Genomic DNA, 25391 nt, shown 5'->3' with positions numbered 1-25391 from the left:
CGCGGCTCCTGTGGGAATACAGGAAAACCATTTCCGTCTATGCCCTAGCTCATCTGAGTCCCTTAGAGCTCCAAGAGAAGTAGATCAAGCATCAGAGCTTTTCGTGATTTCCCAGACAGAATTTAGGGCTCATGCTCAGTGCTCTCAAGGCATTGCTGCATGCTCTGTGCCCTGCCACAGCTCTGTCCAGGGCTTGCAGCCTTTCCCCCGTGGAGGGGTGGCGCATCTTCAGCACCTCGGACAGCGCTGCGGTTTGCGTCATTCTCTCAAACGTTAGGATGACTGAATTCTCCAACGCTGGGCCCAGAAACACCAACTTAAGCACAAAGATAGGATTCAAACATGAGACTACTAACATCACATGATCAGTTATATCAAGCTTATGCAACAGGATCCAAAATCTACAGGATGGAAACCAACTCAATTCAACAAGCATTTTTCAAGGCTTTCTATGTGCCAGGCCCAGAGACAAAAACAAACAAACAAACAAACAAACATAAATACTGCCTCCTAGGGGCTAGGCTCAAAGGAGAGCTAAACAAAGCATGTCATGAGGAGGCAGGTATGGTCTGTATTAGGAGGAGGTCAGAAGCAGCAGTTAAGAGCCATGGTCTCTGGAGATGGACAGCCTGGCATTAAATTCTCACCCTGCTGCTTTGGGCAAGTCTCTTTATAACTCCAAACATTGATTAAATGGGCATAAAAATATACCTCCATGAGAGCATGGTGAGAAATTGATACAGTGCAAAACTCAAGGCCTGGCCCCTGGACAGTGCTCTGTAGGAGAGCTGGTCATCAGTATGAAGATATGATGCCTTAGTGGTAGAAATGGCAGCACAGAGGTTGAACTGAAAGGAAACTGGGAGGCTTCCTGGAGGAGGGGCCATCCGAGCTAGCTTTGCAGTATTTGCCTGTCAGACACAAAGGGAAAGACCCCTCTGGTAAAGGAAACAGCATGTACGGAGGCTCACACAGCACATTCAGGGTGCTGCTCATGCCAGTGAGAGGTAGGAACAGTAAAGGGTGAGGCTGAAGAAAAGGATGAAGCTTTGGGAAGGGAGGCTGCTCTGTGCAATAGCCCTGCGAGAATTAGTTAATGGCAAACATCACTAAAAATGAAGGTTTCAGCAGGGGGAGCTATCACGCCCCTGCCACTCTGTCAATTGCAGACCCAGAAAGAAGAGACAGATTTGACCTCATGTAGACTTGACCTTGCACGTGGATACTACTCATGCTTTCCTTATCCCCCCAGCAACAGCTCCACCAATGAGAAGCCACCACACTTCAAAGTCTCAGTTTACTCCAATGGATTTTTAGTTCACAACAGCCTTTCCAGCTTGCCCCTTTTCTCCTTAAAAAAGTGTGCCTCTCCTTTGTTCCCAGCTTACCTATGGTTTTGCCACAGCTTGTTTGTCCCAGATTGCAATTCTCTTTTATTCCTGAATAGACCCATCTGTTGCTGGTAAAATAACTGGTAGTTTTAAGGTTAACACCCCGAAAGCGGGCCTGGGCTCTACTACCAGGAGGCACCAAAAAGATGCCTGACGAATGGGTTGGTAGCATTCCCCTGGGAAGTTGTTCTCTGGGACTTTTCTGCAGGGCTCTGGCTGGGTGGAGGGCAGAGCTCACCCTTGCCATGCCACCCCCAACCCCTCATGCCCTATTCCTGAAGGCTGTGGTTGGGGCAAAACAGTCCCGCCAGAAATGAATTGCATGGGCTCTGAAAGCGGACTGCCTTTGTCACTTACACACAGTGTGGGGTTCATGGAAGGCCACCCCAAAATGGTCCACTTTACCATGAACATTATTTTGAGTTAAAAGCAATCAAATCCCCACAGATTCAGGAAAAGATTTTTACCTTCTCCTCAACTGCCTGCTTATACTGAGAAGACAGTTATTCACAAAGATGCCTTTTTACCTAAGAAATTTACTTCTATAACAGGACAACCTTTGTTTTCCAAACATCTCCTCTCATCTTCCTGCTAATGGTCTTTCTCTCCTTGTATCCTCAGAACCCCTGCTGCTCTCCTCAGCTTATATAAGCACCATGTTGCTTCACTGTCTTCAGAATCTCCATGTCTCTGTGGACTCCTCATACGTACACTATTAAATTTTATTTTTGCCTGTTAATTTGGCTCCCGTCAATCTGAGTCTCAGTCCAGCTAGAAGAATCTTGAAGGTCAAAGGAAATTCTTCCCCCCAACACCAGCCATGTGATCTTTGGCAAGTCCATTTCTTCATCTCTAAGTTGGAGATAATAATAGCAGCTCTCCCCAGTAGAATTTTTTGAGGACTCGGTGATTTAATGCATGATGAACAGTGAGCACTGAAGCTAGCTGGCACTCGGACGAACATAACTGACATAACTGTTTCTTTTCTGCAGAGTTACCAGGCCCCTGGGAGCATTAAGATGAGTAAGACCCAGGAATGGCAGGTCCACCTGATGAAGCCCAAGACTGAGCAGAACAACCATTTCTTTCTCGAGGGTCATAGATGGCTTCCTGAGGATACGGCTCAGCGTGGGCCAAGTCTCTGGGCAAGAGCTCCTCCCCTCCAAGCCTCAGTTTCCACACTTGCAAATGCAGGTAATAGTGGCTACCTGGTTGGTTTGGCTGTGAGGATTAAATGAGCTAATGCAAAGCAAGGGTGGGCCTGTGAGCCCCTTCTAAGCATGGGCTGCTTGCTTATGAGGAAAGAGGAGCCTGTTAATAAGACCCTAAGAGTTCAGACTGGTGGGGCTGCCGGGTAGCAACTTCCTCAAAATAGACTCGTCTCCCCATAGTCTTTCAGGGAGGATAATCACAAGGTGTGAGCTGACATTCTGACTACACAGCTCCCTCTAATCTTCACTACTAGCCATGAGATTGAACATTGTGCCCATTGTTCAGGGCTCCAGAAAGCTGGAGAAACAGACTCCCACCTTGAGAAAGGACTAGGGTCTTAGCCTAGGGTATAAACAACCTGTGAGCACCTGCTGTGCTGACATCTGGGAGGGTCTGCACAAAAGAGGGGGTGCGGCCCTTGAATTTACACTCCAGTGTGGGAGGCCAGACTTCCCTGAGAAACATTTTCATTTACTAATGGATTTAATGAGTGCAGAACTTCCTGTTTTAAACAAACAAGTGATTAGCATTGACTACGAAGTGAAAATGGATCCTAATGAATTGCTAATTAGCCTCCTCCTCTTCCTGGGGTCTTTAGCTGGTAAATTCCTTCTCTTGGCTACTGGAAGTCTTCTTCAGTCTGACAGGAATTCATTCATTTGTTGTTTTGTTGTTTTATTCTTTCATTCGTTTTTTTTCATTCATCATACATTTCTTGAGGATCTGCTGTGTGTTGCTATGAGCACGACAAGCAAGAGGTCCTTCCTTACAGTCCGATGGGGAAGGCAGTATTAACTAACCTCACAAACGTGTAATGACACACTTACAGGACAGGGAGCTGGGGCAAAGTGCAGCCGAAGGACTTGTTTGTGCCTTGGGGTAGGGGTGGGGTGTCCTTCGGGGGAGGCTACATAGAGGACAGGCCTTTTCGGCAAAGATCTGATAAGTAGAGGGGTGCTTGGGTGGCTCAGTCAGATAAGCCTCCAACTTGATTTTGACACATGCCATGGTCGAGTGAGTTCGAGCCCCATATCAGGCTGACAGCGCAGAGCCTGCTTGGGATTCTCTCTTGCACCCCCTCTCTAGCCCCTTCCCTGCTCTTGCTTGCTGTCTCTCAAAATAATTAAACTTTAAAAATTAAAAAAAAAAAAAAGAGTAAGCAGGACTTAACTAAATGAAAGGGGATAAGAAAGAGTCAAAGTGTGTCTCAGGCATCCAGAACAGTATATACAAAGGTCCTGTGGTGGGAGAAAGCAGGATAAGTCTGAGTAAAAGGAAGAAGGCTGTGTGAGAAGTGTGCAGAAAACATATGCGGTGTGTGTGTGTGTGTGTGTGTGTGTGTGTGTGTGTGTGTGTGTGAGATGAGGCTAGGGTTAAGGATGTTGGTTCCCTCCTTTGTAACAGCAGGGCTGAGAGCCCCGCCCATATTCCTCTAGTCTTCCCCACTTCAGTGTGCTCCAGCTGACTTCCAGCTGCCCCACGTTTGCATCTCTTTGCCTGAGGACTTCACAGTTCAGGAAGCCCTTCTGTCTTAATACTTTGAGGCCAGAAGTCCTGGGGAATTAACACCCTGGAAGCAGCCCTCAGCCAATGACTGAGCGAGGGGAGGTATGAAAACCACCACTCTTCAGCCTTTGGGCAGGATGGTTTTGAGGTGTGTCCTCTGTATTGGGTCCCAGAGCTTCCCAGCAGGATGGGGCCCCATTTGCTCACGACAGTCACTTGTCTGACAGTGCTTGCTCTCCCTGTCCCATTCCCCTTACTGGTGCTTCCTGGGATCACCCCGAGGTAAACTTGCCCCGAATTTTTTGGCCTAGCATTTGCTTTTGGAGGAAAGCATGCTAAAACTCCTGTAAATAAGACGCAGATACATTTCCTACACTTCTCTGTACCCTGGTTACCTACCCTTGCCTAGATGTCTTGCTCTCATTTGCTTCCCTCACAGAATCTGGTGCCCATGGACCACAGTGGCCCAGCTGGGGCCTGCCTGGCATGACATAGATCAGCCCCCTCCTCTGTCTCTTTCTTGGTACTCTGCCTCTGTTAATATGACCTGAGATGTCTTTCCTCTGGAACAGTGCTATTCTATAGAACCTTCTTCAGGGATGGAAATATTTTATAGCTGTGCTAGCCAATATAGGAGCCATTGGTTATATGTGTCTATTGAACATTTGAAATGTGACTGGTATAACTGAGGAGCTGAATATTTTGTTTAATTTATTTTATTAATTTTAAATAGATATGTGTGGCTGGTGGTTACTGTATTAGACACTCAGCTCTGAGACATGCCTTACCCCCTGTAGGCTGCTAAGTTTCCTGGAGCCCAAGCCTCATAGACTGTGAGAAGGGCCGCAAGAGGGACCCAGCTCTCTGCACCCAGTTCAGTGATAGCGTCTGCCCGCGCTTCCACAGGAGGGTCACAGGGCCCCAGGGAGGTTAGCAGTCTGGGCCCCAGCGAGGCCCACCGTTAACTCCTCCTTCTGCAAATGCACCATTCATCACCCACTCCCTACCCCCTGTACCCGGAGCAGACCACGCTGAGGGAGGGGAACTGGGTGGCTGGCCTGGGGGCAGGGACTTGGGCCTGGTGGTGTGGAATGAGAGACATCTGCTCTACCCACCAGCCTGGCTTTCTTTTATATAGTGAATTGAAAATGCTCCCCCTAGAGTTGAGGAATAAACATGTTTTTCAAAGGATACAGTGTACTGAGCCTAAAGTACCTAGAATTCAGGACAAAGTCAGGCTCGTGTGGGGCCTGCTGGAAGTGATCCTGTGCCTATCTTCCCTTTCCTCAGAGTCCAGGAACCCTGCTATTTATTTATCGAGGCACACAGCTGTCAGAACAAAGGCCATGTTTTCTGATGTCCCTTGCAGCTAGATGCAGCCATGTGACTAAGTTCTGTCCTGTGACAGGTAAACAGAAATGATCTTCATCATCAAACAAGTGTCTTTAAAGAGAGTGTGGACCCTTCTCACCCTTTTCCTCGTTCCTGCTGGCTGAAAGCATGCCCAGGGAGGAGGGTGGCCCTCTTGAACTGTGAGGAGAAGCCTGGCTGTAAGGATGGTAGAGCTCAGGGTAGAAATGCCAACTAGTTCAAAACAAGGGTTTTTGTGAAATTTAGGGAAGGAGCAAACAGAGTTCCAAAATATTCCTTTGGTTAAATAAGATGCAGTGGGTCAAACATTGACCCAACTCTTACGAGCTGTTCATGTGTGTCAGAGGCAAATCTTTATCATTTCCAGACTGTGTGCCATAGACCAAGACTTGTGCGAGGCACTGGGGATGTGGCAGGAAACAGGACACTTAAGAGTCTGTGCCCTCACAGGGCTTCATTACCAGTCCCGACATTTCCTAGCTCAGGATACATTCTAAAGTGTTTTTACGGTCACCTCCAGTCAAGATGGCATTGAGTCCGTGCTTTACAAATAACCTGCTCTCCAGCCAGAGCCATCACACATTGTAGACAGAAATGCAAAATGGTGTAGCCACTTGAAAACCAGTTTGGAAGTTCCTTATCAAGTAAAACACACACTTAGCTTAGTGCCCAGAAATCCCAGTCCTAGATATTAACCCAAGAGAAATGAGAGCATGTCCACACAAAGACTTGCGTATGGATGTACAAGCAGATCTGTATATATTAGCCTCAAACTAGAAACAACCCAAATGTCCATCAATAGAAGGATGGATAAATTGTGAGAAAGCCACACAACAAAATACTACTCAGAAGCACAAAGGAATGAAGTATCAGTATACAGGATATGGATACATCTCAAAACCACGCCTGCCTGACTCAATTTATATGAAGTTGTAGAAAAGGAAAAACTGATCTATAGATATAAAGCGGATCACTGATAACCTGGGGCTGGGGTTTGGGGAAGAGGATTGATAGCAAAGGGGTACAAGGGAAGTTTACGGGGGGTGGTGATAAAAGTATTCTTTTCCTGAGTGTAAATGTGGTTACATGACTATATATTTAATTTTTACACTTTACATTGGTGCTTTTACTGGATATAAGTCATACTTCAATAATAATATAGGAAAAATTAACCACACTGTCCATGAATTGTGGGAAAAATTAACTTCTGTTTCTACAATGCAATAATATAAAATTCCATATTTTTTAAATAAATGAAACTCACAAATATAGTAAACTATTTGGAATGGAAAGGGATGAGAAATACAACCTAAGTGAAGGTTGAAGCCTCAGTCCTGCCAGGCTCAGGGTTCAGAAGTGACAAGGAATTCAAGTCCTGCAGAGTAAATGGAGACCAAAAGGATTCTTTGAGAACTGGAGGTCTAATATTAGATTTAGCACTTAAAACTGTATCTTAGGGAACAAGGGGAACAGATGCAGATCTAGCAAGTGGGACCTGAGCTAAGCCACCCTGACTCATGAACTTCATCGGTGACGTCTCTGATATCCCCCAAAACTGAGAATCCTGAGCCACCTTCAGGAAGCCTGGTTTGGGACAAGGGTCCCAAGAGTCTACGTTTAGACAAACACAGAAAAAGAAAACAGAAAGATTCCCTTAAAAATAAGCCTGCGAAGAAAACTGACACTGAGGCAGCCAGTAAGCTCACCTCTTAACAGATGAATTCACTTGTGATAAGTGCAAATAACAGAGTGAGCTGGAAGTGACTTTTAAAAAGTTTAGGACTTTAAAAAAGGTCAAGGAAGAAATCACTCCCTTTCCTGCAAAAAGGAGAAAGGTATGAAGTAAAACAATTATTGGTCTGAAAAAGAAACGATGAGAAATACTAAAAATTAAAAAGCATCATTATTGAAGTGAATTCAAATGGAATAAACTCTAAATCAAACACATTTGAAGAGAAAGCTAGTGAATTGATAGATATTCCTGAGTAATTCATCTAGATAGAGATAAAGAAATGGAAACTATGAAAGAGCTTGTTAAGACATAGTAAACAGGGAGTGCCTGGTTGGCTCAGTCAGTTAAGTGTCTGACTTCAGCTCAGGTCATGATCTCACAGTTTGTGAGTTCAAGACCTGCATCAGGCTCTGTACTGACAGCTCAGAACCTGGAGCCTGCTTCAGATTCTGTGTCTCCCTCTCTCTCTCTGCCCCTCCCCTGCTTGTGTGTGTTCTCTCTCTTGCTCTCAAAAATAAACATTAAAACATCTTTAAAGAAAAAGAAAGACATGGTAAGCAGATTGAAAGATTCCAACATATGTGTAATAGAAATTCCAGAAGGATAGAATACGGGCTGTAATAGAGTTACAATATTTAAGATATAGGAGCTGAGAATATTTCAGAATCAAAAAGAAAGTCCTCAGGCAAAAAACACATACCAACAGTTAAAACAAGTTGGTAAAAAATATATCTCAACCAGAAAAATTGTAATGATAGAGCAGAATGTTGAAGATAAAGAGAAAAATCTTGAGTTACAAAAGAAATTGCCTATGAAAGAATGCCAATTGAGCTGACAGAAAATTTCTCATCAATAGCAACAGAGGACAGACACAGAGAGTAATATCCTAAGCATGCAAAGGGAAAAGCATAATCAACCTACCTCAATACACAGCTAGATGCACACTGAGAAAGGAGAGCAAATGACAGATATTTTCAGTCTTTCATAGATTAAGAGAGTTTACCATCCATATCCTCATTGAAAAGAGTAATAAAGCATGTATTTCAGCAAAACAGAAAGTGAAAGAAGAAAAACACTAAGTCAGAAATTGGTCAAATATATTGGCAAATCTAGTTAATTTATGATCATATAAATATTAATTTTTATGAAAAATAGTGTAATTAAAATTCTAGACTATTATAAGGAAAATGGGTGGGGGCAGTTCAATTAGTAGTTACATTATGTTAAAGAGATTGTCTTGTCAAGAGGAAAATAGAGATACTGAAACTTTAAACTGTTAGGAAAATACATAGTTAAGTAAGTATGTTAAAAAGTAAAATAAAATCACTAAAAGAAATGTGACTTAGAGCCTTCAAGTAAGTGGGGATGAAAAGGGATGGGCTGCTAAAGAACACTATTTATCAAAAGTCAAGAAAAAAATTAAACTAACCACACATGCTCTTCACCCCACCTCACCCACCAAAATCTCATGGTAATAGGAAACACACACAACACACACCCACAAAATAAAATGGCAGAAAAGAAATCCAAATTAATCAGTAATCACAATAAATGTAAGTGGACTAAACTTACCTATTAAAAACAGAGACTATCAGATGAATTTTTTTTCTTTTAAGAGTCAAAGTCCAGCTAGAAGCCATGTATAAGAGATACTATATCTAAGACAATGACACAGAAATGTTCAAAATAGACAAAAAAAAGATATCCCAGGAAAATACTAACCAAAGAAAACTGGTCTAACAATGTTAATATCAGGCAAATTAGAATATAATGCAAAAAAGCACTACTACAGATAAAGTGAGTCATTATATTTATGATGAAACCAAGAATCCCATCAAGAGGGTGAAAACTCATGAACATAACTCCTTCCCTAGAATTTGAATGGAATCCTTTTGCAGCTACACTTATTCAAGGATTGATGGTTCATTAAACTGAATCTTCGTGCAGGCTTACGTCCCTTAATGTGGAAAAAGATGAGGCATGAGGACAAAGGGAAATTAAGAAAGAAGGTTGCTTACTAAATTATTAACCATAAAGCTATAGGCTAAATCAACATAACTGCAACGAGAACAATAAAGGCCTAGCACACCCTAAATCACTTGTGGTACATTTGCATATTAAATTAGAACACTTATGTAACTGTAGCCTAGAAAATGGTCTTTATTAAAATGTGTCCACAGTTAACACTTTAAGAAACCAAACTCATGTGGCTCCAAATGCAACTCAGCCAGCCTAACCTCCTTCTCTATGGGAGTAGAGATGGTAAAAGGGCTGAGTTGTAGTTGAAGGAGATCTTGGAGGCTCAAGAAACCTAGGGCATTTGACAAAAATCACATTTGATGACCTTGTAGACAAGAAAGATGAATGAGTTGGATGAGGCACAATTAGGTGAATTTGTCTTGAGCCCCAAAAGGCAGCTGATTAATAGATGCTGTTAAGCAGGAGGAAAGTTCTTAATTGTTGAGTTCTATAAGCCAGGCTCAAACCCTGGGTCTCTCATTCATTTATCAGGTAGGTGACCTTGGGAAGTGTTTTTTATTTCTCTGGGTATCAGTCTCCACAGAGAAAGCTGGCCATCTCAAGGATCATTGTGGAAATTAAATGAGATAACTCATTAAAACACTCGGCACATGACAAGGACTCAACAAATGATACTTCCCATTCTCTAGAATAGGAGCCACATATATGATACAAGTTTCAGAGTCTTGGTGACATAGAGTTCAACAGTATAAAACAACAGTTTGTAATCTGGGCTGCAATAATAGGAGTATGCTTTTGTTATTGATGGAGGTGATAGTTCTGCTCTGCTTAACACTGGTCAGACCCCATCTTGAGTAGTGGTTTCATCTGAGGAAGCCATGCTTTTAAAGGGACCTAGACCAGTCCCTTTTGAGACACAGTTTGAGAACTGTGGTCCCCAAGACCAGCAGCATCAGCATGGTGAGGGAAGTTGTTAGACATGCAAATTATTGGGACTCACTCCAGCCCTTACTGAATCTGAAACTCTCAGAGTGGGACCTAGAAATGTATGTTTAAACAAGCTAATGTTAACAAATATTAACATGATTCTGATGCATGCTAACGTCTGGGCACCACTGACCTAGACAGACATACATATTAAAAACATGTCTCTTGAGTCCAGCTGAAGGACCTTAAGATCTTCAGCCTCCGGGAGGAAAGATGTGATCAACCTAAATAGGGGTCAGATGGAAGAAGGAGCTGGCTTGTTTCTCCATGTCACTCCAACGATGGCTAAAATCAAGCATGGGAAACACGGGGGAACAAAAATAACATGGTGGGTTAAAGACAGTGCTCTTGTCTGCAAGTAATTGACAACTGACCCAACTGGCCTGAATCGGCAGGGATTTATTGATTGATAATAGGAATCCAGAGGTAGGGAGGTTCTTACCTGACGAATTCACCCAATCAATAGCACCATGAAAGACCTACGCTTCTACATATCAAGTGGATCAGCTGCTCTCCACATGGTTGCCCAATGGTAGAAGAAATTCCCAGCTCATATGCTTAGACACTAAGAAGCAGAGGAAGAAAGTATGACTTCCTTGTGTCTCCTTTTAAGAAACCTTTCCCAAGAGGAGTTCCACTCTGCCTCCAGATGTTCCCTCAAATTTCATGGTGAATGTAACACAGGAGGTCATATGACCCTTCTTCAGTGAGTCCCCAGCCAAGATAATGGAATTGCTAGCATTGGCTCAGACCACGGTTTATCTACCTCTTCTGTGCCATGGACCTCTTTGGCAGTCTGGCAAAACCTATGAACCCCTTCTCAGAAGACTGTTTCTAACTGCATAAAATAAACTGATAGTATTACAAAGGAAACCAATTACATTGAAATACAGCTTCCAAAATATATTTTTGAAAATGTGTGATATAGGAATAAACTTGCTTCTTTATTAGTGCATTAAATAACAAATTCTAGCAGCAGATCTAATAACAACCATAATTTTGAAGTAGTGATGAGTGTGAACAGTGTTCTGAGACACTGTAATAACTTTTGTGATACGAAAATATTTGTGATTTCTATTGGTGACAAAGTCACAAAGTTGCTGCCAACACTAATATGGTTTGTTGCTTACATTCATAATAGAAGGAAATGCTAAATTTCAGTTGGAGCTTAATGAAAACAGAGGTGTAGGGGTTGTTTTCCCCATGCAAGTTGGTGAGTCCCATGCGTATCATCCACGTACCCTGGATTGGGGTGATCTGTGGACTCCACACCAAGGGCCCCTAGCTTAGATTAATCAAGATTCACACGCTGGGGCTAGGAGTGGGCAAGTCTTCACTGAGACGTACAGCCTCAAACAAGTGTGGGCACCTAAGCTACATCAAGACTAAATCAAGCAACACAGGAAGTGGGAGAGGGGAGGGGGTGGGAGCTCAGGCTGGAGGAAGAGTTGGGGGGAAATGGCTCCGGGGCCTGCTCCCTGTCCCATCAAGGACTCCTGCAGAAGGAGAACCCTCCTCACCACCGGAGGGAGGGACAGCTCAGTCACAGCATGGGGCACATAGCAGGATTCCCTCCATATTATCTACTTTTGGCTCCTGGTTAGTTTTTGAAAAATATTTATATGCATACCAAGTTAGAGATGCAACACTTGCCCTTTACAAATGATCGGCCCACTGGGGTATATTTCGTCTATTCTCCTCCTTAGAAGGGACCACAGCTCTCAGCTTGGTGGGTGTCTTTTCAGACAACTCGTTGTGCACACAAGGCATCCCAACAGTTCACGAGCTAGCACACAGGGAAACTTGTGAGCAATGCAGATTCATGGGCCCTGCCCTCCTCCGCATTGGCAAATGAGGGCAGCTTCAGTGTGCGAAATGCTAAGTTCACAGTGTCCCCTTAAATTCTACCCCCTCCTCAATGTTTTAAGATTGCCAAGGCTGTTGGGGGAACAGTTGGATAGACTATCTCAGATTGAAAGTGTATAGTCGTCTATCTGGTGCTAGTATTTATTTCCATGTCTTAAGGATTTCCCACACACCCTGAAACACCTCGAGTGTGCAAAGCAGCTCATGGAACCATATTTGGAGAGTCACTACCCGCAACAGCAAATTACTGGAAATAACTTAGCTGTCCATCAGTAGGTGAGTCCTTACGGTAATTGTGGAGCCTCAGTTAGCAAAACAGAGGGCTGGGCGTGTGGCATGTGGTTAAGTGAAACCAACAGCCACTTTTAAAAAATGTATTTTTTTTTTTAGTTATGTGTATCTCTTTTTTTAAATTTTATTTATTTTTTTAAATTTATTTTTGAGAGACAGAGAGAGACAGTGAGAGCAGGGAAAGGTCAGAGAGAGAGGGAGATACAGAATCTGAAGCAGGCTCCAGGCTCTGAGCTAGCTGTCAGCACAGAGCCTGACGCGGGGCCCAAACCCACAAACTGTGAGATCATGACCTGAGCCGAAGCTGGACGCTTAACCGACTGAGCCACCCAGGCGCCCCTGTGTCTGTTTCTTTAAAGGATCATATGGTGCAGTATTTCTCAAATTATCCATTGGCCACCTGCATCAGAACCCTGTTGGACAGAGATTCCTGGGCTCCACTCTAGAACTCCTGGGTCAGAATCTCCAGGGTTATAGCCCCCAAACCTGGGTTGCTCACAAGCTCCCCTGATTCAGAGGCCCCGGTTTGGCCAAAGTGTGGGCCTGGGTGGGCCGCAGACCCCACTCATTCTCAGGGTTCCTGGTGGGGCTCTTGAGCCGCTCTCCCTTTTCCCGGGACCAGGCCTCCATCATCCTCTGCCCCAACCTGCTTCCTCATTCAGGTGCTGGGTGATTTTGGAGCTACGCCTGGGCCTGTAGGCTGCTCATCACATAGCCAGGACTTGTCAGGACTAAGAGCACAGCCAGTTCTGCCCTGAACCCGGAGGGCCAGGCCCTGGGCTGAAACTTCAACACGCTCTCACCTCCTAAAACAGGGCATCCCTGCCTCACACCCTGAATCCTGGGGTGAAGGACCAAGAATGGAGAGCAGAAGCCTTGTCCTTGCTTTCAGTTACCCCATCCCCACCGCGCAGGAGACAGAAAGGGACGCACTGGACAGGATCAACAGGGGAGCCCCCAGAGGGGCATACACTGGGGCAGCCGGCAGCCAGGGTAGGTGGGGTTTGGGCCAGAAGCCAGGGCCTTGGAGACCAAAGGAACTGGGGGCTGGAGATGCGAGAGTAAGAGGGCTGAGCAAGAGTATGGGAAGAGGTCCCTGGCCAGGGACCGGCTCTCTCTCCCCATCATGAGAACCACCTGGGGGCATGAGCTATTGATGCAGGTGGGGATCTGAAGGCCAAGAGGGGGCCTGAACATCTGAATTTATAAGAAGCCCACCAGCCCCCTGTTATTCTTCTGGTGCTGCACAAAGGGAAATGTGGCCTGCAGCTAAGCTGGGGGTGTCCAGAGGCTTATCTGAGACTTGAGGACAGAACTAGGTACGCTTTTAGGAACTTCTGTCCACCAGTAATGCCGGAGGTCAGCACAAGTGGGCTCTGGCTTTCACATATGAATCACAGCAATATTGGGGAAGTTCAGTGTCTGACTTTGGCTCAGGTCATGAACCCAGTTTGTGGGTTCGAGCCCCACGTCAGGTTCTGCACTGACAGCTCAGAGCCTGGAGCCTGCTTTGGATTCTGTATCTTCCTCTCCCTCTCTCTGCCCTCCTCTGCTCATGCTCTGTCTGTCACTCTCTCAAACATAATTTTTTTAAAGAATCACAGCAATATTAATAGGGAGTCAGAATTTCCTAGATGCCCCCCATGGGCACCGTGCCACAGTTAGGAGCAGCCCCTTTCTTTCAACAGATTTGTTGACATATAATTCACATACCATTCAGTTCAGCCTCGTAAAGTATACATTTCAGTGGTTTTCAGTATCTTCCCAGAGCTGTGCATCCATTGCCACAATCCATTTTAGAATATTTCAATCACCCCAAAAAGAACCCCCCACCCATTATCAGTCACTTCTCGCTCTCCTTTCCGCCTGGCCCTGGCAACTGCCAGCCTGCTTTCTGTCCCTACGGATAGTCCTTTTCTGGACATCTCATATAAATGGAATCATACAGTGTGTGACCTTTTGCGTCTGGCAGCTTTCACTTAGAATAATATTTCCAGGGTTCATCTATTGTGTGGCATGTAGCCTTCCTATTTATTGCCAAATAATATTCCATGGTCCAGATACGCCACATTCTATGCATCTATTCATCACTTGGTGGTTACGTGGATTGTTTCCACTTTTTGGCTGTTACACCTAATGCTGCTATAGTATTCCTGCATACGTTTTTGTGTGGCTATATGTTTTCAGTTCTCTGCACAGGAGTGGAACTGCTGGGTCATAGAGTAACTTTATGTTTAACATCCTGAGAAACTGCCTGCCTATTTTCCCAAGCTGCCGCATGACTTTATAATCCCACCCGCCAAATATGAGTGTTCGCCAACACTTGTTATTACCTTTCTTTTTGATTCTCACCCGCCTAGTGTGTGCGAAATGGTATCTCATGACTTCTTTTTTTTTTTTTTAATTTTTTTTAATGTTTTATTTATTTTGGGTACAGAGAGAGAGATAGAGCATGAGAGGGGGAGGGGCAGAGAGAGGGAGACACAGAATCTGAAGCAGGCTCCAGGCTCTGAGCTTGCTGTCTGCACAGAGCCCGACGCGGGGCTCGAACCCACAAACGTGAGATCTGACCTGAGCCGAAGCCGGCCACTCAACCGACTGAGCCACCCAGGCACCCGGTATCTCATGACTTCTATCTGTACCTCCCTGGGAGCCTCCCCATTTCAAAGAAGAGGAGACTGAGGTTCAGAGAGGTGAAGAGCCTTGCCTGAGATCCTGAGGCTATCCATCAAGGATGCACAGAGGCAGGATTCTAACCCAGTCACTCCTCTCCCCTGGACTGTGTTCCCAAGGGAGCTAGAAGACACCCCCCCCCTAAGGAGGTGGGGGCCTCTCTGAAGGTGAAGGAGACTGGAGATGGGACACACGCCTTGGGGGGATATAAAATGAGATCCTGTAGAATAGAAGGATTTCCCATGGAAAGCCCTTCACCAGTGTCTGATGCAGAGTAGGTACTCAGAGTATCATTATTCTAGCACAAGTCTGCACCGCCCCCCCATACCTTTCCAGAGGAACCTGGGCTTGTCAGGGCCTGCCTCGCACTTTGGCATTTCTGGAACGGACCATATGTGTTGAAAAAGGCCGGCCGCTGCTTGGATAGGATCATAGGCCGTATAGACCATCCCGCGCGGGGACACCTGGATTCTGCAGCAGGTCCCCAGCCCTGCCTCGTAGCCTGGCTTATTCATGTCATTACCCAGGAGCCAGCCAGCCCGCCTCCAGCCCACCCTTCCCCACACTTGATTCTCCTCATCTGAAAACTGGGGATACACCCTTCCTTTGGGGCTGCTGTGGTGATTAGCACAGGGCCTGGGGCGCAGTCAGTGCTCAACCAAGCACTCCTAAGTCCCAGTCCCTGCCCTTGAGTGAGGCTCACTCTGTCTGGCTGCAGGGGAGCTCAGGGACAGGCTAATGCCCCAGGCTCGGTGTGGGTGGTGCCAGTGGCGCCTGTGGGTGCAGAGGAGGGGCCAGCTGGCTGTGAGGGTTTCACCTGAAGGCCCCAGAAGGCCACGCCCTCAGGCGGATTCTCAGCAGGTGGGACTCTCCTCTGGCTGAGCCAAGGGGAATCCAAGCCCAGGACATGATGGGAGAGGTGGTGATGTTCGGCAGGGTTCTAGGTCTGGCAGAGCAAGAGTTCAAGGACTGGGCGACCTTGGGCAAACTACTTCACCTTCTGATGCTGTTTCCTCAGCTGTAGTAAGGTGACAGTGATAACTCATGGGAGCAAACGAGATCCCTAAACCTCTGACCCTGCAAATCCCCCTGAGAATCCCGTGCTCACGTGCGCCAGACGACTCGGGCGAGAATGCCCATGGCAGTGGGGTTGACAATAGCACCCAGAGGGGAACACAAATTTTCGTCAGGAGTCAAATGGATAAATAAGTGGTGGGATACCCACGCAGTAATAAGAATGGACCAATCACAGACGCACACAACACGTGGATGATTCTCACAGAGCGGTACATGCGAGGATGGAAATGATCTGATTCCATGCGTATGAAGTTCTAAATGAGAGACCAAACCCCACTGTGCTGCTTATGCATCTGGGCAGTAAAGCTGTAAAAACAACATGAGAAAAGTGCTCACCCTAAAAGTCAGGGTGGTGGTTGCTCTCTAAGAGGGAGGCCAGTGGGTGTGGTGGGGAGCAGCGGGCTGGGGGCCTCTGTTCTGGGCTGCTGAGGTCTGGGGGGTGGCAGCCCACCCGCCCTTGCTCTATAATGTATGTACTGACAAAACAGTGTACACATGTCTTACGCAGTCTTCTGTACATGTGATTGTCTCAGAATCTAAGAATTCAAGTGCCTGGAGGCTGGACAGAGGTTGGCTTCCCAGAGCCCTCGCCCTTGTGCCCCAGCCAGCCCGTGTTCCGCACTTGGGGGACAGAGAGCACGAGCGAGAAGCTACTGGCCATGCCCTCCCCACCTGTCTCTCCCCTGCTGCACTCTCAAGACACAAATGCCCCCAGAAAGACACTGCTCAGAGGTTTTGGGTTTTTTTTTTTAAACTGCTTTATTCAGGTTGGCTGGTAGTCACGGATTGGATCATGTGTACGGGGCTACTACCCACACACACCCCTGGGCAGAGCCCTCGGCCCCTCCCATGTCCCAACTCCATCACTGAGGGGCAGCCAGAGGTTTGAGCCAGTTCCCAGGGGGTGTTGGGCCCAATAGAAATATTTACAAATCACCAGGGGGTGGGTGTCCCCCCCGATCAGGAATTGTGAGGGGGTTGGTACTGGGGGGCCTCTGCCTCCCAACAGCCCCAGGCCCTTGGGCAGGTGTGGCATGGGCCCCAGGAGGGGGCTGGGACATTGGGAGCTGGTAGAGGGGGGGCTCCGGGGAGAGCCTCGAACACCCTCAAAGGGGTCCTGCTGGTGCAAAGCTCTGCATGGGGCCACTGGGTCAGGGAGGAAAGGCCCTCCTTCAGACTCACCACGTGAGCGGGCAGATTCCTGGTCCCCCCACCTCTGTATAAGGTAGGACAGGGAGCTATTTCTTAGGTATAAGGAAGCTGGACAGGAAGGAGCCACCAGGAGGCAGTGAGGTGTCTCCCTCTCCCCCCAGGGCCCCTGTGAGTGACCCTGTTCACAGGCCACGGACACAGAGCAAGGCTCTCCTGGGGGCTCTGTCCCCAGTTCTTCGCCAGGGGAGAGGCCCTAGTTCTGCTCAGAAGATTCAAGTCCAAATTCAGGGAGGGGTCACTGTCCACACCCCCAGGTTCAGGCGGGGGATGATGGGGAAGGAGGGCGGGTAAGGCTGGGAGTCCCCGGCTCGGGACAGGGTGGGGGACAAGCAAGCAAAGCAAAACACTGGACTCCACTACCGAAGCCGGGGACAGAGCGGCAGCCTGGCCCTGGCACGGTGCCCACCCGGCGTTCAGGGCGGTCATCCCCTTGGCACCTGGGGCCACCTTCTCAGAGCCAGGTCACCGCAGGGGTCTGAAAAGGGAGGGTTGGGCAGGGCTTACATGCTGAGCAAGGGAGTGGTGGGCAGAGGGCCGACGTGGTGGCCACAGGCAGTCTTGGGGATGGGGAGGCGGCTGGACCCAAGCAGTCCCGTCCCCGGGGGTCCAGCGGCTCCTCATGCACTCTGTACAGCGGTAGGGGCGCGGGGTGGATGGGTGGCCGGGTGGGCGTCAGTCTAGAGGCTGCAGGCCTCCTCATCCAAAGAACGCTTCCGCAGCTCCTTGCCGGGCTTTGGGGGGGGCGGGGCGGGCGCGGCGGGCGGGGCCTCGGGCAGGTGCAGGACCGAGTTCTCTCCAGGCTGCACCCGAAGGTAGGCCTTGACCTTGTGGTGCCGGGCCTTGCCGTCGCTGAAGTCGATGACACGGCACTCGTACGTGCCTTCGTCCGTGGGCTTCACCCTTGACAGACGCAGTTTGTGGGAGATGTTGCTGCCTACCACCTTGACCACCTGGGGAGGGGGACAGAGAGACGGTGAGCTGGCCATCAGGTGGCAGCTGGGAAGGCGGGGAGCGCTGGAATCAGGAACACACCCGCAGCATGGGACCCCAGAGACACGCCCACAGGGCACTGGGAGGCTTGCAGGAGAGTGAGTTAAATAGCAAAAAAGTAGAAATGAGTTCAGTGTCCATCAACAGAACGAATACGTAGGCGGCAGTCCATCTGATGGAATACTGCAGAGCAGTTAAAAAGCCTGAGCTAGAGTTGGGCTCAGGGACCTGCAGGGAGAGAGATCTCATTGCAGAGCCCCTGCAGGGCCATGTCCCTTCTGTAAATAAACGCATAAAAACACTCTGTCTGGCTTTGGAGACACGTGTGTGTGAGTGTGAAAACAGGAGGAAATGCAGTGATCATGTCTCGGCTGGAGCCCAGGGGAGGTCCGTGAACCTGGGATCAACTGCAAAGTGAAGTCTTCGCTTAGTGCGAAATGTTCTACCTCTTTAAAGAAAAGGGAGGGTTGTCTGGGTGGCTCAGTCAGTTAAGTGTCTGACTTTGGCTCAGGTCGTGATCTCACAGTTCATGAGTTCGAGCCCTGCGTCAGGCTCTGTGCTGACAGCCCAGAGCTCAGAGCCTGCTTCGGATTCTGTGTCTCTCTCTCCGCCCCGCTCCCACTAGTGCTCTCTCTTTCTCTCTCAAAAAATAAATAAAACATTAAAATAAAAGGTTGCTGATCACAAATATAGCAGGATGCTAATAACTTCACTACAGTTGTGGGGAGCAAGAGTGTCTATAATATTTGTCTTTGTACTTTGGCTCTTTGCTTATTTATTTGATTGGATTTTAAATTTTTATTTTAAAATTGAAATATGGGGCACTTGGGTGGCTCAGTCAGCTAAGCGTCAGACTTCAGCTCAGGTCATGATCTTGCAATCCGAGAGTTCGAGCCCCATGTCGGGCTCTGTGCTGACAGTCCAGAGCCTGAAGCTGCTGTGTCTCCTTCTCTCTGTGCCCTTCCCCCATTCGTGCTCTGTCTCTTTCTGTTTCTCAAAACTGAATAAATGTTAAATAAAATAAAGTAAAATAAAATTGAAATATAACTTGTATGTGGTAAAGTGCATACAGTTTGATGAAATTGCATTCATAAACACCTGCGTGGCCACCACCCAGAGCAAGACTTGGGACACTTGTGGTCCTTCCTCATCAATACTCACTCCCACCTACTCTGACTTTTGTCACTATTGATTAGTTTTGTCTGTTCGTGAACTCTCTTCGTGTGTGGCTTCTTCCACACAAGAGAATGTTGTGAGACTGCTCCATGTTGTTGCAAGGCCCAGTGTGTCCCTTTTCATCGCTGAGTAGTATTCCATCATAGAAATATACTACAATTATCTGGCCACCGGTTGATGGACATGTGGGTAGTTCCCAGATTAGAGCTCTTATAAATAAACCTGCAGAGAACATAGAGCTGCTAAGAATTTTTTCCAATGAGAAGAGAAAAGTTATCCCCAGGGAAGCTGGGTGAAGGACACAGAGGACTCTATGATCTATTGTTACAACTTTCTGTGAGTTAGAAAGGATTGGGGGAGTTGGGCCTGGAGAGGACAGGCGAGAGGGGGCTTCCACCCTTCCTGGGCCCCTTCTTCCGTGCACACAGAAGGAACCCTGTCTTGCGCCATGAAGCCCCCACCCTGCCCCTTCTCACTGATCTCACCACCTGCTGGCGTCACTGCAGGCTCACCAGGCTCAGGCGAGAGCTGCGCAGGCTTCAGACCTGCAGCCCCAGCCCTGAGCCCTCCTGGTCCTTCTCCCCTGGGTGGGGTGGAAAACCAGCTGCCATGTTCTTGCTGAGCCCCCAGCTCGTGGAGGGGGAGACCCCTGCTGGTCAGCCTTGCAGTGAGGAGGCCAGGATGCAAAAGAGGGCCGTCTTCACAGGGGTGCCTGGCACACTCACACATGTGACTTACACTCATCTCACTGACCTGCTAGGGCCTCTGGGCCCCTTTCATCTCCTCCAAATGCCAAGCTCTTTCTGGCCTCACGGCCTTTGCACATGCTGGTCTCTGCCTGGATGCTGTTCCCCATCTCTCTTCACCTGCTTGACTCCTGTTCGTTTTCAACATCACTTCCTCCAAGAAACCCTCAGTCACAACCCGCTGTTTATTTCCTTCATAACAGTTATTACAGTTTGAGAACCATTTATTCGCTGACTTGATTTTTGCTTCTTTCCCTGCCCAAACTATAAACACCATGAGGACAGGGACGATACCCATTTTGTTCATCTTAGTGACCATCCAGGGCCTCCTACTCTGTAAACAAACCACCACTATTTGTTGAATGAGTCGACTCACACCAGGTCCTTCTCTCTTCAAGTGAAGTGGTACCTAGCTATCATGCTTTCTAATTTGAAGTCACAGGCACACAACTATACCCACTTTACAGATGGTGAAGTGAAGGTTCAGAAAAGAAAAGTGTCTTCCCGTGGGCCCAGAGTCGGCGAAGGGCAGAGCTGGGAACTAAACCCAGGCCTAACTCCATGCAAGCTACCCCACCCAATGGTGTGGCAGGCCCACCAGTGGCCACCCAGTGCTGGCAGGGCCACGGGGGTGCTTCCCAGGCTCCCAAAGGGAAGAGGAGGGGTGGGTGGGCAGCAGCAAGGAGCCTGGCCCGTCTGCCCTTGTTCTGAGCCTTCAGCGGCCATGACCCGCACAAAGTAGGAAGACACAGGCCTCTGCAAGGGCAAAAGGCACAAGATGGGACCCAGGCAGGCTCCCACTATCAGCCGGGGAAGCTTTCCCAGCTGCCCCTCTTGCTGTGGGGCTGAGGACCAGCCTCCCCTACCCAGCTCCAGGCTGGGCCCAGCTGGAGGCCACTGGCCCTGCTGATTCCATCACCTCTGACCAAGGGCACAGGGAGGCCCTGTGGCCCGGCCATGCTCTTAGGCGAGTTAGGAGATGCTGTTGCAAATGCGCAGCGGGAAGCGAATTACCTCAACATCTGTTTCCCTCACGGATATTAATTATCCTTCATTTGTCAACCCTACAAGGCGCTAATGGAGTAATAATGCGAAGCGCTGCGAGCAGTCGCTCCTAGGGAGGGAGCACCAGCCGCAGCCCACCCCTCCCGCCCCCAGACAGCAGGCGAGGCCTGGACCAGCCCTCCCCAGGCAGTCCGCTCTCCCCCAACCTTGTTGTTGCCCCTTCTGCCAGCAGACACAGAGGCCTCTCAGAGAGGAGGAAGGAGTCAGGGAGCACCGCCAGGGTGCTGGGAGGCTGCATCTGACCCCGACAAGTTACTAGCACCCAGGCTCTTGGGATGATGGATTCATCACGCATTTGGTGGACGTTTAGCAAGAGCCCACTCTGAGCCGGGTGCTGGGGTCACAGCTGTGAAGCAGCCAGACCCCGGCAGTGCTGCGCCAAGAACCCAGACCTCACACCGAACCCCCACCTCAGGGACAGTTCCGCCTGAGACACAGCTCTCTCCCGCCCTGGTGTGCACCCCTTTAAGCACAATCTGGAGAAGGCAACTAATAAACACCGTAACAGCAGTAAGAGTAGGGCCAGCGGCCAGTGTTTACAGAGCACTTGATCACTGGGAGGTGATGAGCTAACAGCTTCATGCGTCATTTTTAAGCCTCGCAATAACCCCGGATGTAGGCCCTGCTAGGCTACCCATTGTACGGGACAGGAAACTGAGGCTCAGAGAGGTAAAGTGATTTGCCCAAGGTCATCCAGCTGGTGACAGAGACCAGGCCTTAACCATGTCTCTGGTGAGCCTCCCGTGACCCATGAACCACCAGTCTACCTTTTCTCCCCCTTCCTACCTCCTTCCCTAGGTCCCCAGCCTTTCTTGTCTTGAGGGAGCCTGGCCCATCTTCGGAGTCATATCCTATGGTAGGGGGTCCACCATCTTGCTCTAGTTTCTTGGGGGTGGAGGAAGGACCTGTTGGATTTCCTCATTCACAAACTGGGCAGAAAGCCCTAGTGCCCAGCCCTCCAGGGAGGCTGGAGAGGCCAGCCAGAGAGGAGACCCCCATACTGCAGCCTGGCTGTAAACCATAATCACCTCAGCACTAGCATCGACAAGCCTGCGCAGTGAAATTAAGCACCTAATTATGCTGAAAGAGACCAGGCGAGTCTGTACCATGACCAGGCTCAGCCTCCTCCCTGCTCACCCATGGCCCAGGCCTTGCTGGACAGGGCAGGGGCACCCCTGGGCCCTCAGGGCTGGGGTCTCTCTCCAGAGCCACACGGGAAGAATGAACAGTGCTAATCTATGTCCATGGTGCCAGGCCTTTCCTACGTGCTGCCTCATGGCTGAGCCTGAGAGTGACAGGGTGGCCCCGAGAGGGTGCTGGCGTGGGGCTTGGGGTCGGATGGTCCCTGCCCCAGGCGAGGGCCTGCTCTGAGCCCTGCCACTCCCCCTGCCTCTCTCAGCAGCACCCAACCGCTTTCATCAGCCCCTCTGCTTGTTCAGAATCCGACTCGGGGTCTCCCTGAATCTGGACCCCCGAAGGCCTCACCTGCCCCAGCCAGACCCTCGCATGTCCTCCCTGCCTTTGCTCCTTCTGCACTCTGGCATAATCAGCCCCAGGATCCCACCGATCTTCGCTCTGAACAGCACTGGGCTCCTCCCCTCCTCTCCAAAGTCCAGCCCCCTTGCGCTGGCCAGGGTCTTAGCTTTTCTCATCTGGTCATTATCCCAGCCTCCTCCCAGGTCTCCCCAAAGCCACTGCGCCTCCACACCCCCAATGTGTTCTCCAGGACAGCCAGACAGATCTTTACACAATGTCCCCAACTTAGGGCCCTTCCATCGGTGGCTCCCGGCAGTGGCTGGCCAGGCCCCTCGGCGTCTCATCCCCACCTGCGCCTTGGACACACAGCCTCCTGCTCTCCTCCAACATACACACCCAGCCAAGATCCCCCTCTCCTACTCATCGACACCTCTATACTTCAGTGCTTACTTCAAATGGCACCTCCTCCAGGAAGCCCTCTAGAACCTCCAGACTAGGCCAAGTCCTATGTTACGGGCTCAGACCTCCAGGCAGCTCTCCTCATTTTGATGGCCACGGTTGTAATTTTACTTTTTATTATGTGTGATGATCGGATTAACACCCATCTCCCACAGTGGCCTGGGAGCACCTGATGACAGCGACTGGGTGTGTGTGACCGTGCATCTCCGAGGCCCCACCGCGCTACGGATGTTTCAGGCACTCCTGAGATGGATGGAGTGATTTGGGCTCCACGTGAATCTGGCCTCCCTGGAGGGCATCAGGACTTAATGCTCTGTGTATATCATAGATCACTGCAGGAATTTAAGATAGAAACATCCACAGCAGAAAATAAAAATCGTAGTCAACCATGAGCCACCACTTGGCTCGTTAATCCTTTGTGAAGGAGACAGACGTCGGGCACTCCTCCGGCCGTTCCAGCCCTCCACTGGAAACTCTAGTGTCCACATGCGCGCTCACGTGCGCGCTCACCTGCGGATCAGCGGCGGCGTTCTCGGGGCTGGGCCCGCTCGGCCACTTGATCTGACAAAGGCCCCTGTCTTTTAACCATTCGTGGAGATTTCATAGAGGTTCCAGAGGGAGGCTGCAGCGTCTTCCTGAGGCCTCTTCCGGGCTGCACCTGGCTTTTAGGGCTTGGCTGGAGGAGATGCAGGCTTTAGGATGAGTGGGCCCAGGCCATGTGCACATGGGGACCCAGGCGGTGGGAGCTCTTTCCCACTAAGGCAGTTAACAAAATGAAGGCAGGAAAGACCCCAAGCAAAGAAGGTAGTGTGTGTGGGTGGGTGGGGAGGAAGTGGGCTTCAGCTTGTCTTAAAATTAGGAGGTTGGGACCAACTCTGCTTGCAAAACTGGTTAAGGGGTAATCAGCCTAAACTCTGAAACAAAGAACTTTCAGTGAGGCCAAAAGAAAAACTTCCAGAACTTGAAAACGGCCAATAAGAAAGACAATTTGCCAGAGCCACAGAAATGAGGCCTTGAAGGTAAAATCCTCAGCATCTGCAAGCTACCAAGAGAGATGTTTTTAGGCCAGGGGTCCTTCCCCAGGCCCCAAGTTAAATGAGGTAATTGATGGGAAGCAAAGCGATCATCATGGTTTCCGGCATATGGCAGGCACTCCATAAATGTTAGCTGCTTTATTAATATTACTGTTTTCTCACAGATGCCTGGCCTCCTACATCACTATCTCCCTACACGATCCTGAGCGCTTTCATTCCCTCACCTGTCCCTGCACAGAAGCTGGGCCCCCTTTCATGCTCCAGCCCCCCGCTGCATGCTGGGAAGAGGAGTCTAATGATCACACATTCACGGAATGTTTTCAATCTAGTAAGCCACTCTCATTCACACGGCCAGTCCCTAGGACTTCACAGTTAGTACTGTTTTGGCTCAGGAATGCCAGGTGCGGGCCCCACTGTGTGCTCAGCATAGTTGATCCTGAACCTCCCAGGGCTACCAGGGCAGCTCCATCAAGTCACTGAGCCCTCCGGCACCAGGCCTGTGGAAGCTGATGGGCCTCCTCTCCCAGAGTTTGAGACCCCACGCTGCCCAGCCAGGACGTCCGCTGTTTGGCTCCTGAACAACTGGTTTTCAAGTTAGGTCCCAAAAGTTAAAAATCAGGAGCTGCCCCACGTGGTTGAGCATCTGACTCCAGCTCAGGGCATGATCTCACAGGTTGTGAGTTCAAGCCCCATGTCGGACTCTGTGCTGACAGCTCAGAGCCTGAAACCTACTTCGGATTCTGCATCTCCGTCTCAGTCTCTCGCTTTCTCTCTGCCCCTCCCCAGCTTGTGCTCTCTCTCTTTCTCTCAAAAATAAATAGACTTAAAAAAAATCAATTAACTTAAAAAAAAAATCAGGAGTTGCCCATGGCAATCAGGACTTTAGATGGCATGGGGCTACCAGGCCGAGTTCCTGCCCGGCCCAATTGGTTCCTCCAGACACAAGGCCTGGGTTCCAGGTCCCACGGCTGCACGGGAGCCACTTGGTGCCTTCGTGTCACCTGTACATGTCAGGTGCATCAAAATCTGTGTCTGGGTTTATACCACTGTTGGCCTGGGTGTGTGTTTGTATGTGTCATTCAGTTATTTATTGGGCACCTACCGTGTACCAGGCACTGTACTAGGCTCTGGAAATGTACTAGGCTCT

General features: G+C 49.0%; 1 protein-coding gene across 1 annotated transcript in view; it reads right to left on the bottom strand.

The window, feature by feature from the left end:
• Window positions 1-16829: 16829 nt before the first annotated feature.
• VSTM2L (V-set and transmembrane domain containing 2 like) overlaps window positions 16830-25391 on the bottom strand; it is a 36207-nt gene continuing 27645 nt past the window's right edge. Inside the window, exon 4 of the mRNA XM_029919001.1 lies at window positions 16830-18248. Within this exon, the coding sequence (XP_029774861.1) occupies window positions 17976-18248 (273 nt within the window). The 3' untranslated portion in view covers window positions 16830-17975. The remainder of the gene's footprint in view (window positions 18249-25391) is intronic.

This window comes from Suricata suricatta, chromosome 12 (assembly GCF_006229205.1).
Source record: "Suricata suricatta isolate VVHF042 chromosome 12, meerkat_22Aug2017_6uvM2_HiC, whole genome shotgun sequence".
Taxonomy (NCBI): Eukaryota; Metazoa; Chordata; class Mammalia; order Carnivora; family Herpestidae; genus Suricata; species Suricata suricatta.
This window is presented reverse-complemented; position numbering and strand designations above follow the sequence as displayed.